Source organism: Coenobita brevimanus, chromosome 61 (assembly GCF_032717465.1).
Source record: "Coenobita brevimanus isolate Jiangsu-jjx chromosome 61, ASM3271746v2, whole genome shotgun sequence".
NCBI classification, from domain to species: Eukaryota; Metazoa; Arthropoda; class Malacostraca; order Decapoda; family Coenobitidae; genus Coenobita; species Coenobita brevimanus.
The window spans coordinates 13,419,707-13,436,634 of NC_137014.1; the positions used below are offsets into that span (position 1 = coordinate 13,419,707).

At 43.2% G+C, this 16,928-nt stretch overlaps 1 protein-coding gene across 1 annotated transcript in view; it reads left to right on the top strand.

Moving 5' to 3' along the window:
• Positions 1 to 16,928, top strand: part of CCT1 (chaperonin containing TCP1 subunit 1) — a 168,612-nt gene that overhangs the window by 45,258 nt on the left and 106,426 nt on the right. The window contains exon 4 of the mRNA XM_080275491.1: positions 3,654 to 3,775. Within this exon, the coding sequence (XP_080131617.1) occupies positions 3,654 to 3,775 (122 nt within the window). The remainder of the gene's footprint in view (positions 1 to 3,653; positions 3,776 to 16,928) is intronic.

Here is a 16,928-nt window from a genome sequence, read left to right on the forward strand (position 1 = left end):
CCAAACCATCTTGATACTTCGTGGTTATAGCATGAACTACCTTACAGTCAGAGTATTTTATCATAAAAATATTGTCCTTTCTTGCAAAAACTGTCTGTTTCTGGTCAAGTCGTTGGCTTTAGACATTTTGAGGCACCCTATGTTAGCATGAATGGTTCCTGTTGTCAATGTGTTTTTCTCAAGCAAATATTCAGCCAACTTGAGAGAGAGGAATACCAATTATCAAGCACGACATGCCTCCCTTCATTCAATATTGACAACATCAGGTAGGTTGGGACATGCTTAGACTTGCTGAGTTGAGCAAAATCACCCTGCGCCCTGATTTCGTCAAGCATGGCTGGAATATACAGGCAGAAATTGCATGTGTAGCCTTGAGCACATGAGGCACTTGGGCACAAAGCAAACAGCTTAAAGCCAAATCTCTTCCTCTTGGTTTTTATATATTGCCAGAAATGGATCTGTCCATTGAACAGTATGAGAGCCTCATGTACAGCAGAGTTTTCACCAGCATCAAAGTACAACATATACTTACGCAACAGTTCAAAGAATCTCGCAATTCTACAGTAGACATAGGAACTCGTGGCACAGCATCATCAGGGTGTGAGAAGCGAAGAAATCATAATATTTGCATGTACTGTATTTGTTACGACCCATTACAGCTCCTGTGAAGGCAGGTGGACCTTGGCACAAGACATTTTGAGACCAGTAATCAGCTACCCTGGGTAGGTGGGTGAGTCCCATGAGTAACTGCAAAGCTACAAACACATACAGATCTTCCTCTGTCACATCTACCCATTTTCTGCCCATAAATCTTCGTGGGTTACCTGCAGGATTATCACGAAAGAAATATGAAGCACGAGTGTTGGTCCACAGACGCACAGATGCAACATCATCACCAAAAAAAAGTTTGAAGCGGTCAAGAGCAGTCACTGGATGATTTTCATGGTGTGCAGTAGTTTCAGAATGCACATCAGTAAATTGACTCACCTGAGGAAGATCATCTGGTCTTTTATCTGGAAATGGATCAGATAAGAGAGTGATATGTGTGGCTATGTGGGCAGGAGATGGGGGACAGAGATATCACTATGCTGGTCATCACCACAGCTGCAGGCAAAGTACAGTATCATCACTGCTCTCACTACTTATATCACTTATTTCTTCCTTATCAGGGTCATACTCTGAGTCATACTTGTCCTGAGAATCTTCTAATAACCCTTCAATGTGTGTCAGGCTCATATTCTTCGTCACTACTATCTGGCGAGGAAGACACCATTGTTTCCTGGGGCGATAAAGTAGCGCACGCACTTGAGCAGGACAGGGAAACACTAGGGGCGGGCTTTTAAATCTTTCTTGGGAAACTGGAGGTATTTATTTCACAATGACCTAAGAATATTATGATTGGCCCTATTGTGACCGTGAATAATCAGTGCGGCATATTATTGGCTGGAAAATGTGACTTGGTATGACATTTTATGACATCCCAGTGGCAGGATAATACATGACTAGTGGTTTGTTTATGTTTCTGGAGACTGTTACCACCACATGGTCTTTAATAAATGTCCATCCTGCACTCAGGCCTTCCATGAACATATCCATTGACTTGCATGGTACGGGCGAACCACAGGCATATTTTGCAGTACCATACGGTCAAATTTCTGTGTGATCCTCACGTACCACAAAACATTACCGAGGTGATCAAGGGGTTAAACCAGGGTATACCTGTATATGAAAGTACTTAGCAAGATATAATCATTGGTGATTTCACTATATTCTAGAGTATTTTTGTAATGAACATAGATTGAAGGAGGTTTTGGACATATAATATTTCAGCAGAGCCAGAGCCTTGGTTGAGTCGAACATGGGAGATTCTCCTCAGTTTAGAAAGTCCTCATAGAAATACATGTTGTGATAGCCGCTGGCATTTTGACACAGAACATGTTGAAAGAAAATTCTGGATAGTATCTATCATTAATCTGGAATAAATTGGAAATAACAGTACTTGCTAGGAAGGTGTAACAGTTTCGGATTGACTTAGAGTCTCTTCATGTATAAAAAGAGATGGAATATACACATTTATAAATGGCAAGACGGTGAGACAATCCCAGGAATTGATGGAGTGTTTGGTGAAATGCTGAAGCACAAGCTTGAGACAGTAGCAGAATGGATGTGGGAGATGTGTAGATTGGCCTGGGAGGAAGGTAGGGTCCTGGAGCTTTGGAAGTCAGGTATAATTATTCCTGTGTTCAAAGGAAAGGGGGGGCAAAGAAGCATGTGGTAATCATGTGGGCATTTGTCTTCTTTGTGAAATAGGAAAAGTAAATGGTAGGTTACTTATTGACAGAGTTGAGGAAATAACGGAGGAATTAGTTGAAGAACAGGGAGGTTTTAGGAAGGGAAGAGGTTGTGTAGATCAGATATTAATCCTAATGTGTTCAGTGGGAATGTTCCAAGAGAAGGGAAAGAAGTTGTATGCGGCCTTCATGGATTTGGAGAAAGTATATGGCAGAGTGGATAGACAAGGAATGTGGGAAATAAGATTATATGAAGTAAATGGGAAGCTTTTGAATGCCAAGATGAGTATATTTAAGGGCACAAGGGCTACAATGCATGTGGATGGTGAACTGAGGGAATTATTGTATCTGAATGTTGGTTTGAAACAGGGATGTGTCATTTCTCCATGGTTACTCACTTTGTATATGGATGGAGTTACAAAAGAGATAAGATATGGCAGTGGATGTTGGAATGACCAGTATGAGAGAGGGCAGCATTAGAAAACTTCCTGTTCTGTTGTTTGCAGATGATACTGTATTGTTAAGTGAAGATGAAGGGGAACTGCAAGGCTTGGTGAATGAGTGTGGGGAATGTGTAAGAAATGGAATCTGAAGGTGAATGTAAGGAAGAGTGACGTTGTGGTCTTCGAGAAAAATGAAGCAACTGAATCCACAGTGAGGCTGGATGATGAGGGAATGGAAAATGTTAGTTCATGTGAGTACTTCGGTAGTTTAGGGGATTAATTTCTTGAAAGGGTACTACAGGGAAGAAAAGTTCCTTTTTTTTTTTTTTTTTTTTTTTTAAGAAGTGATAAGAAATAGGGAAGTGAGCATGGAAATAAGAATGTTTCTGTGTTATAGTATTGTTATTCCAACTCTGGAGTATGGAAGCAAAGCTTGAACCTTGTTGGTCCAAAGGGCATAAGTCAAGAGTGAGAGCAATGGAAATGAGTTATTGAGAGGAGCATGTGGAGTTACATGGAGAGAGAGACTGACAGATGAGGAAGTGAAGGAACATTATGGTGTGGTTGTGAATGTGATAGAAAGCATTAGGCGAAATACAGAGACCAACAAGGATGGTGTCTGTGAGTGAGATGGAGGGATGGAGTGGAGAGGTATATGAGAGGAGTATGTGAGTTGGGTTGAGGGTAACGTAATGGAAGGGGACAGGGCGGCATGGAGGTGATTTGTGTTTGGCCATCCTGTACAGGATTAAGGCATCTGGATATAGTTAGATAGATAGATGAGAAAGAGATAGGGGAGGTGAGCAGAGGTAAAGGTGGGAGGCAGTCAGTGGGATTAAGTATAAGAAATTGGGCATGCAGGCAGAGTTTGAGTGAAAGGAGTGTGTGTGTTTTCATGATGATTATACCTTGTTCTCAGGTTGGTGATGGCACTACAAGTGTCGTCATCATTGCGGCAGAGCTCCTCAAGGCTGCTGATGACCTGGTCAAGCAGAAGGTACATCCTACATCAATCATAGCTGGCTACAAGCTGGCATGCAAGTGAGTATATCTGCCACAGTAGCATAAGAACTGAAGGTCTCAGATATGAAAATGGCTATCATCATTGTCTTCAATCTCTGTTCCTTTGACTTTTATCCCAGTGTTCTAAGACTAAATAACTCATCCTTGGGTGATGTTGAACACTACCACTAAGATTCGTTCAAATTGGATAAAAATGTTTAATCAGACTTTACTCTATGGTTATGACCTTCATCCTGTTGTTCTCGTAATAGAACATTTCAGTCATTTCACTTGCAGGTGAGGTTGAGCTAGGGTCCAGAAACAAGGAAAAGGAATATCTATCTATCTATCTATTGCCAGACGCCTCAATCCTGTTTGGGGTGGCCACAAACAAATCGCCTCCAAGTCGCCCTGTCCCCCGCCATTTCACTGCCCTGCTCCCAACTCACACCCCCCTCTCTCATATACCTCTCTACCCCATCCCTCCATCTCATCCTCGGCCTCCCCCTCCCTCTTCCCCCCTCCACCTCACTCACATACACTCTCTTCGTCAGTCTTTCACCCTCCATCCTCTCCACATGGCCAAACCACCTCAGTGTGTTTCTCATAACACTTCCTATCACATCCACATCAACACCACAACGCTCCTTTATATCCGCATTTGTCAGCCTGTCTCTCCATGTGACTCCACAGGCTCCTCTTAAATAACTCATTTCCACTGCTCTCACTCTTGACTTGTGTTCTTCCAACAACGTCCAAGCTTCACTTCCGTACATTAGAGTTGGTATCACAATACTGTCATGTAGGAACTTTTTCATTTCCATGCTCACTTCCCTGTTTCTTATCACTGCTTTCAAAGAACCAGGAATATATATATATATATATATATTGTGGTAGGTGGTGGCGACCATCATCCACTCACTTGATGTAGTGCTGCCTACTTCTTCCTTAGTGTTTATTATTCTTTTGCTGTGCCTTCCCTCCTCTCTTCCTCTTTCTCCCATCTTTCCCATCACTTCTTATTGCTTTTCTTTCCTTTACAGGTGGCTTTACATTGAGTGACAAGCCAAATGGTTTCCTGTAAGCCAAGAAACCATTTACAACACTGGGTGGTAACCATATAACCAAACCATACAGTACGTGCTCCATACGTGTCAACAAGTGGGTTGGTGGAGGGTTAGTCCCCCTCCTTGTAAAACTAATAACTCAAAGTCAAATGGCCACCCCTTGCGGGATTATGGCGTCTGGCAATAGATAGATAGATTGATGTGTGTATATACAGTAATCCCTCCACTATCCGATGTAATAGAGCCAAAGGCATGTCCAGAAAGTGGGCACCTGCCTGCTGGGCTGGTACTTAAGGACCCTAATCCAACCTAACTTTGAAAGCCACCTAAATAACTCCCTGCTGGACATGCATAGCACCTATTTAAACCTATTTAAAACCCTATTCACACCAGTAATGGACATAAAGAATGAAATAAATGAAAAGGAACCAAAGAATGAGGAATTAGAAGGGATTGTACCTCAGCCAGGGTACTTACAGCACGTCTGTGGCCGCCTTCTTAATGCTTTGGCAGTGATTAAAATGCTCTTGAAGCACGTACAGTAATCCATTGTTGTGCTGCACTTACAGTATTTCTTTGCACTGTGAGTTATAATTGTTTAACACTGCACATTGTTAATTGCATCACCCCAGTTTCAACCGCCAGTTTGCACTCCACAATTAATCCTTTGCACTTTAAACTCTAATTTCTTAACACTACACAACACTGTAAATTCCCATGTGGTCTACTGGCGAGGTATTGCATTTTATTCACTGTTTATTCGCAAAAAAAAACGAGCACGTGTGGCATCCACTGCAATAAGCATCCACTTGCTGTCGAAGTTAAGCAGTAACTGTTGGAGTGTTGGTGATGGGGAAACAGAGTTGCCAGATCGCAACAGCCACATTACCAAACGCCTCAGTTTTCATTACCAAATTCTAATGCTAGCATTTATTCCTCACTAATTATATATACAAGTGGAAATACATGTAATCACTCTCCTTATAATTAACAGCATGTTGATTATTTTCACGTCATGTAGGCTAGCAAATTAATCAGAGAGAGCAGACAATCCACCATCTCCATCCTGTGTATCCTCATACATGTGAAAAATCCATTTGGTAATGCATTATTCTGATTCCTTACCAAACGAATTTTTCATTACCAAATTGGCTCACATTTGGTGATGAAATATACCAGATGACAACTCTGACAGGGAAGGGGGGAAGGGGGAGGAAGGGGTGAAAGGGACATGGTGTAAACAGCTGTTTGGCGCTGTGTGGAAATTTCAAATTATGAGAGGGTGATTTTTTTTTTTTTTTTTGGGGGGGGGGGTATTTTTTTTGGCCATTTTTGGGATCTGATGGTGCAGGTCCACAATGTCCGGTAAGTGGGGTGCCCTGAAAATGGGCATCTGGATAGTACAGGGATTACTATATATATATATATATATATATATATATATATATATATACTGTATATATATATATATATATATATATATATATATATATATATATATACTGTATATATATATATATATATATATATATATATATATATATATAAATATATATACAGTAATCCCTCCACTTTCCGATGTAATAGAGCCAAAAGCATGTCCGGAAATTGGTCCCATCCAGAAAGTGGGCCACAGCCTCCTGAATCTGTACTTATGGACCCTAACCTACCCTGACTCAGAAAACACCTATACAACTCCCTCTGGACATGCATAGCACCTATTTAAGACCCAAGTCACACCAGTAATGGACATAAAAGACTGAAATAAATGCAAAAGAACTAGAGAATGAGGTTTTAGAGGTGAGTTTATACAATATTAAACATTCTGGGTACTTACAACAAGTCCCTGGCTCATGGACTGGTACTTATGGACCCTAACCTAGCCTAACTCAGAAAAACACCTTCCTACTGCACATGCATAGCACCTAAGACCCTATTCACACCAATAAGGGACATTAAAGAGTGAAATGAGGTTTTAGAGGTAAGTATGTAAAACACAGTCCAATATGAAACATTCTGGGTACTTACAACAAGTCCCTGGCAATCACAATGAATAACCCACCTCCTCTCAGACTCTGACAGTAAAAAGGAGTACCTGAAGCACCTGCAGTACACTGTACATGAAGTCTTGCACTGAACTTAGTCAGTTGCACTCAGAATTTCATTCTCTTAACACTGCGCACTCTAGTCTTACTTGCACCTCATTGCTTCTTAATTAAATAAGTGTTGCACTCTGCATTTAAGTCTTTGCACTTGCAATTCTAATTTCTTAACAATACGCACTGTTTTCTTCACTGCACAACACTGTAAATTCCCATGTGGTCTAGTGGAGAGTTCTTGTCATTTAATCACTGTCTGAGTCTGAGAGTAGCTGAAACAGGTGGCCTAGGGGTGTGTCGCTGGGTTGTGGTGATGAACTACCCACTGCAGACGACTCTTAAGACAGGCGCAAACTCACGTCCAGTAGTGACTCCACCGTGCCTGATGTGCTGGGCTGTGGCTATGAGGATGAGGACCTGTCTTGGAGAGGCAATGGTGTGGAGCCAGGGCTGGGCACAGCGTGGGTCATGGGTCTGAAAAAGCTGTCAATGGTTGATTGATGCAAGGAACGACTATTTTGGCGATTAATGATGCGCTGCCTGAAAGCACGCACTTCCTCCACAAGTCCCAATGGCCCCGTCTCCCTGTCTCAGTCTGGTTGTTCCAGGTAGTCGAGAATGAACTCTACGTGTTCCCGGAGTACGCTTAGCTTGGGGATGGTTGGAGTAGTGTCACGCTGAGAGGAGTCCGCATCATCATCACCGTCCTTGTCGGAATCTTCAAGCTGGGTACTGACACTTGCAACTGAAGATGTGATCTCGATATGGGACATGGTCCGATACCCAGGATCGCCCTCGTCGTCATCCAACTACTCATGCACTTCGTCCACATCAGCATTGTCGCCAAGCTCACGTAGACGTACATGGAAGTCATCCATGTCAAAACCTAGGAAATCGTGCTCCACATCTGTTCCGTGAAGCAAACGAGACCAACCATTTTCTAGAGTCTTGACAGGGATTTCCTTCCATGCACTGGCCCAGTTGTAGATTGCAGACTTGATGTTGTAGCGCCGATGGTTTTCCAAAGTCCGCTGGCCTCGCGTGTCCCGTCCCTCCCAGCGCTCATCCTCGTCCTCGAGAATAACCATCACCTCGTCCAGGAACTTCCGTCGGTACAGCCTCTTTGTTGCCATGATCACTCCTGGTCCATTGGTTGGATGAGAGCAGTCATATTAGGTGGCATAAACATGCACCTAATGCGCCCATTCTCAGCCACCAAGTCCTTGTTGCATTGTTAGCAGGTGCATTGTCGAGGAGAAGGACGGTCTTTACCTGGTCAAGCGGGATTCCCAGTGTCTTTTCCTGGTAATGGATGACCTCCTTGACGAAATGAAGATGTGGGCAGTGAACCATGCCTTCAAAGAATGGTTCCAAACGACAGAAAGGACATCCATCACCCCACGAAGACACAGAGGCTGCTTTGCACAGCCAACAGTAATGGGCTTAAACTGGTGCATGCCGTTAGCATTGGCACAACACAAAGCAGACATCCGTTGCTTGGAGAACTTGTGGCCAGGTACACGCTTCTCCGACTCCTCGGCTAAAGTGTTCGTTTGCAAAGAACAATAGAATAAACCAGTTTTGTCAGCGTTGTAGACTTGACCGAGAGTGAGGCCCTCCCTGTTGATCAAGCGCATCACCTTGTGCCGAAACTCGTCTACTCCATCCTCGTTGGCGTCCAAAGCTTCGCCACGGGCCTTACGGTTGGTAAGGCCATGTCATAACTTGAATGCAAAGAGCCAACCCTCGGATGCCTTGAAGTCTTGGGCGTCATGTTGCCTTGCGAACTTCTCAGCAGCAGCCTTCAGCTCCGTGCCACACACCAGCACACCAGCAGCATGTTGCTGTCAATACCAGATCAACGTGGAGCAGTCGACTTCGGCATACCAGGGAGTAAACATCATCTTCCTATCCATGTCGCGTTTGTTCTTCGTTGAGAAGTCAGCCGTGTACTGCATTAGTTTGTTGCGGGATCTCTCAATATCAAACAAAGAAGATCGGGCCAGACTGAACTCAGCGAGGATGCATGAAATGACCATCCCGTGTCCACCTTGTCCAATATCTCCCTCTTCTCCAGAGTCAGAACCACTCTCTTCCTCTTCTCAGGCAGCGGGGCCATCATGACACACATTAATAAGAGATAGGAGAGCAGCAGGAGAGCCAGCAGCGGGTAGGGCACCACCACAAAAGCGAGCACGTGGGCGGCCACGATGACGAGCGTGCACTCACAACAAGAGACGAGCGGTAAGTGGGGAGGATGCAGGGGCGCTCTAGCGGACGATGGCGGAACTACGCACCAAAACACAGCTGGTCCGCGCCGCGCACGCCGAGTTCAAATTACGAGGGGGTTTTTTTTTTTTTTTTTTTTTTTTTAATACTGAATCCCGGGACCAAAATATCCGGTAAGTGGGGGTGTCCAGAAAGTTGGCGTCCGGATAGTACAGGGATTACTATATATAGTATATACTGTACTATATATATATATATATATATATATAATTACTGTACATATACAGTCGGCGCAATGGAAGTCTGGACCCTCTATTTCGCACCATATATTTGGTAGGGTCCAAGAAATATTGTAGGAAAATTCCTGTAGTCGGTGGATTTTTTTTTTTGGTGGCTTCTAGCAACTTTACAGGCTTAACACCACATGCTGTGAGTTTGTGAGATCAGTGCCTGCCTGACTGGATGGAAAAGTACGTCAGATTTTCTTGTCCTGCCTGGCCCTTGTTAATTTCAAAGCTCTCGTTTTCACACCCTCCTCTGCCTTAGTGAATCATTGGAGATGGGTCCGAAGCCACTAACTGATGTAGGAAAAGCCTGAATTTTAACTTATGAGAGAGGAAAATGTAAAAATTAAGGAGAGGCTTCAGTGCAGCAGTACGGCTTTGGATCTTGAAGTCTTTCTGAAGTTGATGCTGTATGGTTCTTTCAGACACATCTTTCAGCAATTCTGGGTACATATCTTTCAGTTGTCTAGCAGTCAAACGTGGGTATTTTATCACAGCTTGCTTCAGTAACCTGTCTGTAGTTGGTGATGTCTTCCTTTTAGGTCCTAGCCTGTCTTTATGTTGGGGAATTGTGTTTTTTGGCAGATGGTGGGCAGCAGTGAGGAGTGCCATAACGGTAGATTTTCCTCGCCCAGTTCAAATACAGTTATCCTTAATATTTACATTTTCCTCTCTCATAGTTAAAATTCAGGCTTTTTCTACATCAGTTAGTGGCTTGGGACCCATCTCCAATGATTCACTAAGGCAAAGGAGGGTGTGAAAACGAGAGCTTTGAAATTAACAAGGGCCAGGCAGGACAAGAAAATATGACGTGCTTTCCCATCCAAAGTCAGGCAGGCACCATGGAGGTAGGATAAAGAGGAGGCGGCGCGCGCGGGGTGAGGTGTCTAGGGAAAGTGAAGCCAGTCTGCCCCGCTCTCGCCAACGCCCAGGACTGGCAGAAAGGCCGCGCCGCGCCAACCTGTAGTATCAACTGACGGCTCCTTACCTTAACATTACTTGCTAACTTATTAGTTATCTGTGTACCTTCATACTTAAACCGTACCTGCAAATATGTCTCGGCAACTGCCTTAACTAACAGATGCAGGTGGTTTACCTGAGGGTCTGTGTCATACATATGACTAGTTAAGGTGGGGAATATGTCCTTTTGGTTACAATAAGCCAACACTTAAGTAACTAACTTAGTAATAGCCCCCTGCCCTGCACTGTTACATGACACTTTTTCTCTGAACAGTTTTTCTGCAGTTACACAAATGTCAATGACACTATCAGAAGGATACACCAAGTTTCCTCTGTCCTTTACTTTAGCTAGTGAGTGAAGGTTGCTTGCATCATCCTTATCTAAGCTTAGGGCGGAAATGCATGGTTCACAGTGTAATGACCATCAATTTATATGCAACAAAACCGGCAATATATGCCACAATTTTATTCACACACTTTGAGAGGTAGGAATGACTTGGAATATATATATAGTCACCTGCTTCTTGATTATCTGCATCATCTAGTATTCTTCTTTTAAGGACTGAATTATTAATTAATTGAAGAGAAGAATTACTTTCAGTGTTTCTTACACACCTGCTGGATACATTTAATATTGGCACAGACTCTAGTGGTAAGCAGTTGCCTCGAACAATATCTTGTAGGTCATTGTGCACAAGCAATTTCTTATATGCAGCAGAAAACTGCCTTACTGTTGGATTGTTGTTCCAACCTCCCATACCTCTTACTAGCCCAAACAGCAACTCAATATGGTCCTGACTTAATTTGTATGTCATCAGAAACTTAAGGGTGGGTACTGGAGTTGCAATTAAGGTTTCATAGAGGTACTGTAGGCTTCTTATGCAAAAAAGAAAACCAAGAAAGCCTGTCTTTCTATTTGAAGATATGACGAGCTGCCCATCAGGGAGCGCTAGCGTTCTAATATATGTTTCTGCTGATATTAGAAAATCCTTGATTTTATCTGCATTTTTATGTTGCATAGGGCACTTGTATCCAGTTGCGTTTAGATTTCTAGAATTCATTATATCAAATAATGTGTTGAAAACCATAATGAAATCAATCTTGGCTTCACAACCACCAAATTCACTGTGGCTGGGTGCGGCGGACACCTGCTGCTTCTTGCCAATCCCAAGATGGCGGATCTGACTTCACTTTCTGGACCGCGCGCCTCCTCCCCTTAATCCTACCTCCATGGCAGGCACTGAGCTCATAAACTCTCAGCATGTGGTGTTAACCCTTTAAACGCGGAGCGTCGCTTTTGCGACGATCACCAAAAAGGACATAACGGTGGATCGTTGCGTTTGCGATTCGAGTTTATTTTGAATAAACGCGGGCAAGGATGTTCCAGCTGATATTGTCTATCAGTACCACCACCCTTTAGCTACAATTAGCTAACTTGACCTTTGTACTACTGACCTCCGTTGTTGCCAAGTATCGCGTTTTCCCCCCCTCCCCCCCCCACGGCCCGGCCAGCCTGGTTGTGATATATGGTAGTGCTCTGACTGCTCAGAACTGTAAATCTGTGCTCTGCTCTCACAGGCAGTTTATGCTAATAGGAAACGCTTGTTTCCCCAATTGTCACACTACCTTTTTTTCGCGCGGTTTGCTCCTGTTTAGCGTCAGTTTACCGCAGGCTTTCAAAGTGACATTGTGGCGAGTTCTAGCTCTTCCGAGTCAGTGCGAGCGGCCAACGGGAACGAGAATAAAGTGATGGGCATAAGGCAGAATAAAAGCACGCCGCGGTGGTCTTTTGGGAAGTACTATGATTGAAAATAATGTAGTATACGTTTTTTTAGCTGTGAAAATGGAAATGTTTGTTGAGTGACGGGAAGACCTCCGCCGCACTGCATGTCGGCCATATGCTTTGTTGATTTTAGCCTTATTTTCAGTGCTTATTTTACAAATACGGATTCCAAACTACCTGTACGTTGTAGTATAAAGTTTACTGTGACAGAATGAGGCTGTGGTAGAGGGGAAACCAGGTTGCTGGAGGTGTGAAAGTGAAGATTTTGTTACCCAACTTTACAAGTCTCCACAAGTCCTTGGGTAGTCCACGAAGGCTCAACACCTGTCTCAGGAGAAAGCTGAATGTAAGTACTATCTGCCATACCAAGTATAATGTTCTAGGGTTAATCTCTGATTTTTGGCTAATATTTCCTACAAACCGCAATCCTACCCCGCCACCGGGGGGGGGGGGGTCAGCTGTCCATGGCTGCATTTTAGGGGTTAAGCCTGTAAAGTTGCTAGAAGCCACCAGAAAAAAAATCCGCCGACTACAGGAATTTTCCTACAATATTTCTTGGACCCTACCAAATATATGGTGCAAATTAGAGGGTCCAGACTTCCATTGCGCCGACTGTATATATACATATATATATATATATATATATATACTGTATATATATGTACAATGGTGGATGGGGTGCCCATCCACCCACTCACTGTAGAGATCCTATATGATCTCTACACTGAGTGACAAGCCAGATGGTTTCCTGTACCCAGGAAACCATTATTACGCTGGGTTGTAACCATATAACCAGGGTTTCCGGCAGGGTTAAGGGTCCTCCAGATTCCCCTATGCAAAATCACGTAATCATGGCAGTTGTTTCAGAGAGCCTCGGAGGACCCAATACCTGTCCTGGGCCCCAACCAAATGGGCAGATTCGCATGGCCATGTGGAATGTGAGAGGTGTGAATGAGGAGAGCAAGAGGGTGAAAACGGGGAAATGTTCAAGAGTGCAAGATATGCCGTGATAGCATTGTGTGAAACAAAGATGAAAGGGTGTGAAGTGGAGGAGTGGGAGGGTGTGAAATGTGTAAGATCGGGAATGAATGGGCGAGGAAGGTACAAGGAAGGCGTTGCTTTGTTGATGAATGAGGTGTGGCAGAGTGGAATGAGAGACTACAAATGTGTCAGCTCGAGGTGTTTGTATGTCAAATTCAAGTTTGAGAAGGTGAAAGTGGCAGTAATTGTAGCGTATGCACCGTGTGAGGACAGGAGTGAGAGAGAGAAAGACAGGTTTTGGGATGAGCTGGATGAAGTAGTGGGAGAAATGCCCAGGAGCTATAAAGTGATCATAATGGGTGATATGAATGGATGAGTAGTCTCTGGTCCTGAGGATGACATAATGGGTTGTTATGGAGTACCAGGAGAAAATGATAATGGGAAGTGACTAAAGGATATGTGTCAGGAGAGGAGTTTGTGCATTTGTAACTCGTATTTCAAACACAAAGATGCATTTAAATATGCATGGTATTGAGGGAACCGGGATCGTGTTGAAAGAAGCCTGATTATGTGCTCGTAGAGAGGTCGATGATGGGAATGGTTGCTGATTCAAGGGCTGTGAGGGGACACTGTGGAGGTCTGTCAGATCATATGATTGTGATATGGAAGATCAAGCTGAGAGGAGTGAGGTGGACCAGGAGAGAGAGGAGCAGCCAGGGAGAAAGACTGAAAGTTGAGAAGCTGAGGATCAAAGAAATGGCAGATGATTACAGGACCAAAGTAGGGGTGGAGTTAGTGAATTGGAATGAAATGGATCTAGACAGCCCGTGGAATGCATTTAGGGGTTGCTTAGTTAGGAATGCTAAAGTGGGGTGTAGTGTACCAACAAAGAAGAAAGGTACAGCATGGAGGGATGATGAGGTTAAGAGAGCGGTGGAGGAAAAGAGGAAGAAGTGGCTGAAGTGGTTACAGGACAGGGGTTCAGTTGAAATAAGAACTGAATATATTGAGGGCAAGAAGCAGGTAAAGAGACTAGTGAAGAGGAAAAAAGAGGAGGTAAATGATGATCTAAGAAGAATAATGAAGGCGAACTACTCTGAAAATAGGAAGTTATTCTGGAAAGAGGTGGGGAAATGTAGAAGTGAAAGTGGAAAGAAATGTGATGGTGTGAAGGATGTAGGTGGTAGATACCGTAGATTATTAAACCATGGGGATGAAGTAAGGACCAGATGGAAAGAATATTTTGAAAGCCTGATGATTGGGAATAGAGAGAGCAGAGCAGCTGTAAACATTATTGGTTTGGGGGTATGCGGAGAAGGAATGCAGTACCAGGAGACGTGACACTCGCACAGGTGAAGAGTGCTGTGAAGCGGCTGAAAAATGGGAAAGCAGCTGGGGTTGATGAGGTGCATGCAGGGATGCTTACGTGTAGTGGAGAGAGTGGAATGAAGTGCTTGTTGGAGACATGTAAGAAGACATGGATGAGTGAAACTGTGCCTGCAGAGTGGAAAAAGGCTGTGATTGTACCCCTGTACAAAAATAAAGGTGAACGAAGTGAGTGCAAGAATTATCGTGGTATAAGTTTATTGAGTGTGGTAGGGAAGGTATATGGAAGAATTATTATAGAGAATGTAAGAGAGGATGGAGGGTGAGAGACTGAAAAGGAGAGTGTATGTGAGTGAGGTGGAGGGGGGGAGAGGGAGGGGGAGGCCGAGGATGAGATGAAGGGATTGAGTGGAGAGGTATATGAGAGAGGGGGGTGTGAGATGGGAGCAGGGCAGTGAAATGGCGGAGGACAGGGCGACGTGGAGGCGATTTGTTTGTGGCCACCCCGTGCAGGATTAAGGCATCTGGCGATAGATAGATAGATAGATAGAAGAGAGATCTCAGAAATCGTAGTGAGTGATGAACTGGGTGGTTTTAGGAGTGGCAGAGGATGTGTGGAGCAAATATTTGCAGTGAGACAGCAGAGAGGGCATGTGAGAAGGACCATAAGGTGTATATGGCATTCATGGATCTGGAAAAAGCATACGGCAAAGTGGACGAAGAAGGATTGTGGAAAGTTTTGCGAATGTACGGTATACATGGTAAGCTGCTAGGTGCCGTCAAGAGTTTCTGTGATGGTAATGAAGCATGTGTAAGGGTTAATGAGCGTCTAAGTGAGTGGTTCACGATCGGCATGGGTGTGCAACAAGGCTGTGTGATGTCCCCGTGGTTGTTCAGTATATATATATATATATATATGGATGGGGTGATGAGAGAAGTAAAAACATGAGTAATGGAGAGAGGGATGACATTAGTAATGAATGGTGATGGATAGAGTACCTCAAATTTGTTGTATGCTAATGATGCAGTACTGCATGCAAATACCGGACAAGAACCTGGTAGGCTAGTGCAGAGTTTTGCTGATGACTGTGAGTGTCATGTCCTGAGAGTAAATGTAGAAAAGATTAAAGTGATGGTTATTGAGAGGGAAGATGACTCCCAGTGTGATGCTACAGTGCAGCATTTCTCAACCGGGGTTCCCCAGAACCCTTGGGTTCTGCAAGAGGTTGCTAGGGGTTCCGAGAGAAATAGTGATAAATAGGCTAATCATATGTAAATGCATCTTTGAGTAATTTTCGTGTTTAATTTCATATTCGTAATTTTACCATACATGTCCGGCATATTCTTGGAAAATTCTTGGGTATTATCTTAAGTTTTAACTGGGTATTATCTTAAAGTTTTAACTTGTTATATCATTTAAAAGTATAATAATTATAGGGAATATTCTTAGCGATGTCTTTACGGCGCCAGCGTGAAACCGCCTTTAGTGGTCAGTAGATTGGAGCTATACGTGACGGATTCGTGTGTCGTCAAGTGACTCACTCGAGTACAGGACACACGCATGGTCTCCATCAGTCCCATATGCACTTCCTAGCATGCTGGTACAGTCCCTTATTTACCCACGTTATTTAGTAAATGTTACTCATCATTTAGGGATTTTATATGAATTTTAACAGTTTAAGTATGTTTATGATTTTTTGGTTAGTTTATGAGAAGTTTGTGTATGTGTTTCTCTCTCTCTCTCTCTCTCTCTCTTTCTCTCCCGCAAAGTTAGTTCTTCTGTTTGCCTTAATCTGCTTCAGTTTTATTTTTTAAGTTTTATTTGTCAAGTTATTGTAGTAGTACTAGTAGTTATGATCTGTTTTCATTCTGTTTACATGTGTTATATATGATATTGGTTATTTAGTTCATTTTTTGTGTGAATGAAACCCTCCATAAATTATGAGGTCTCTTGAACAAGCAGGTTGATTTCAGTTATTTATTTATTTCTATTTATTACGGTAATCCCTCATTATACGATGGGGTTCCGTTCCTGAAAACCCCATCGTAAAGCAATCCATCATATAGCAATCCCATTATAACATGGAGTCAATGAGGATACATTCCCAGACGTGCCTAAACTCTCACATACACACACCTTATCACTCACATACAGTACATGAAATATCCTTATGTTTAAACATTTAAAGTAACACATTAATAGTGAATAAAGAGAAAAAAACATGAAAACTACAGTATACAGTAGTTCTTACCTTTACTGAAGCAAGCAAGGGTTGTTTATGTGGTTCCTAGACAATTCGCCATGAAGTCGACAATTCGCTGTCATAATATGGACGTTCCCCATCAGGACAATTCCCCGTCATTCTATAAATATTACTGATTAACTGATACTTTAATAACTAATTTTCATGGGGATCTATCAAAGTCTATTTTCATTCAGTAGCATTGGCTTTGGATATCATT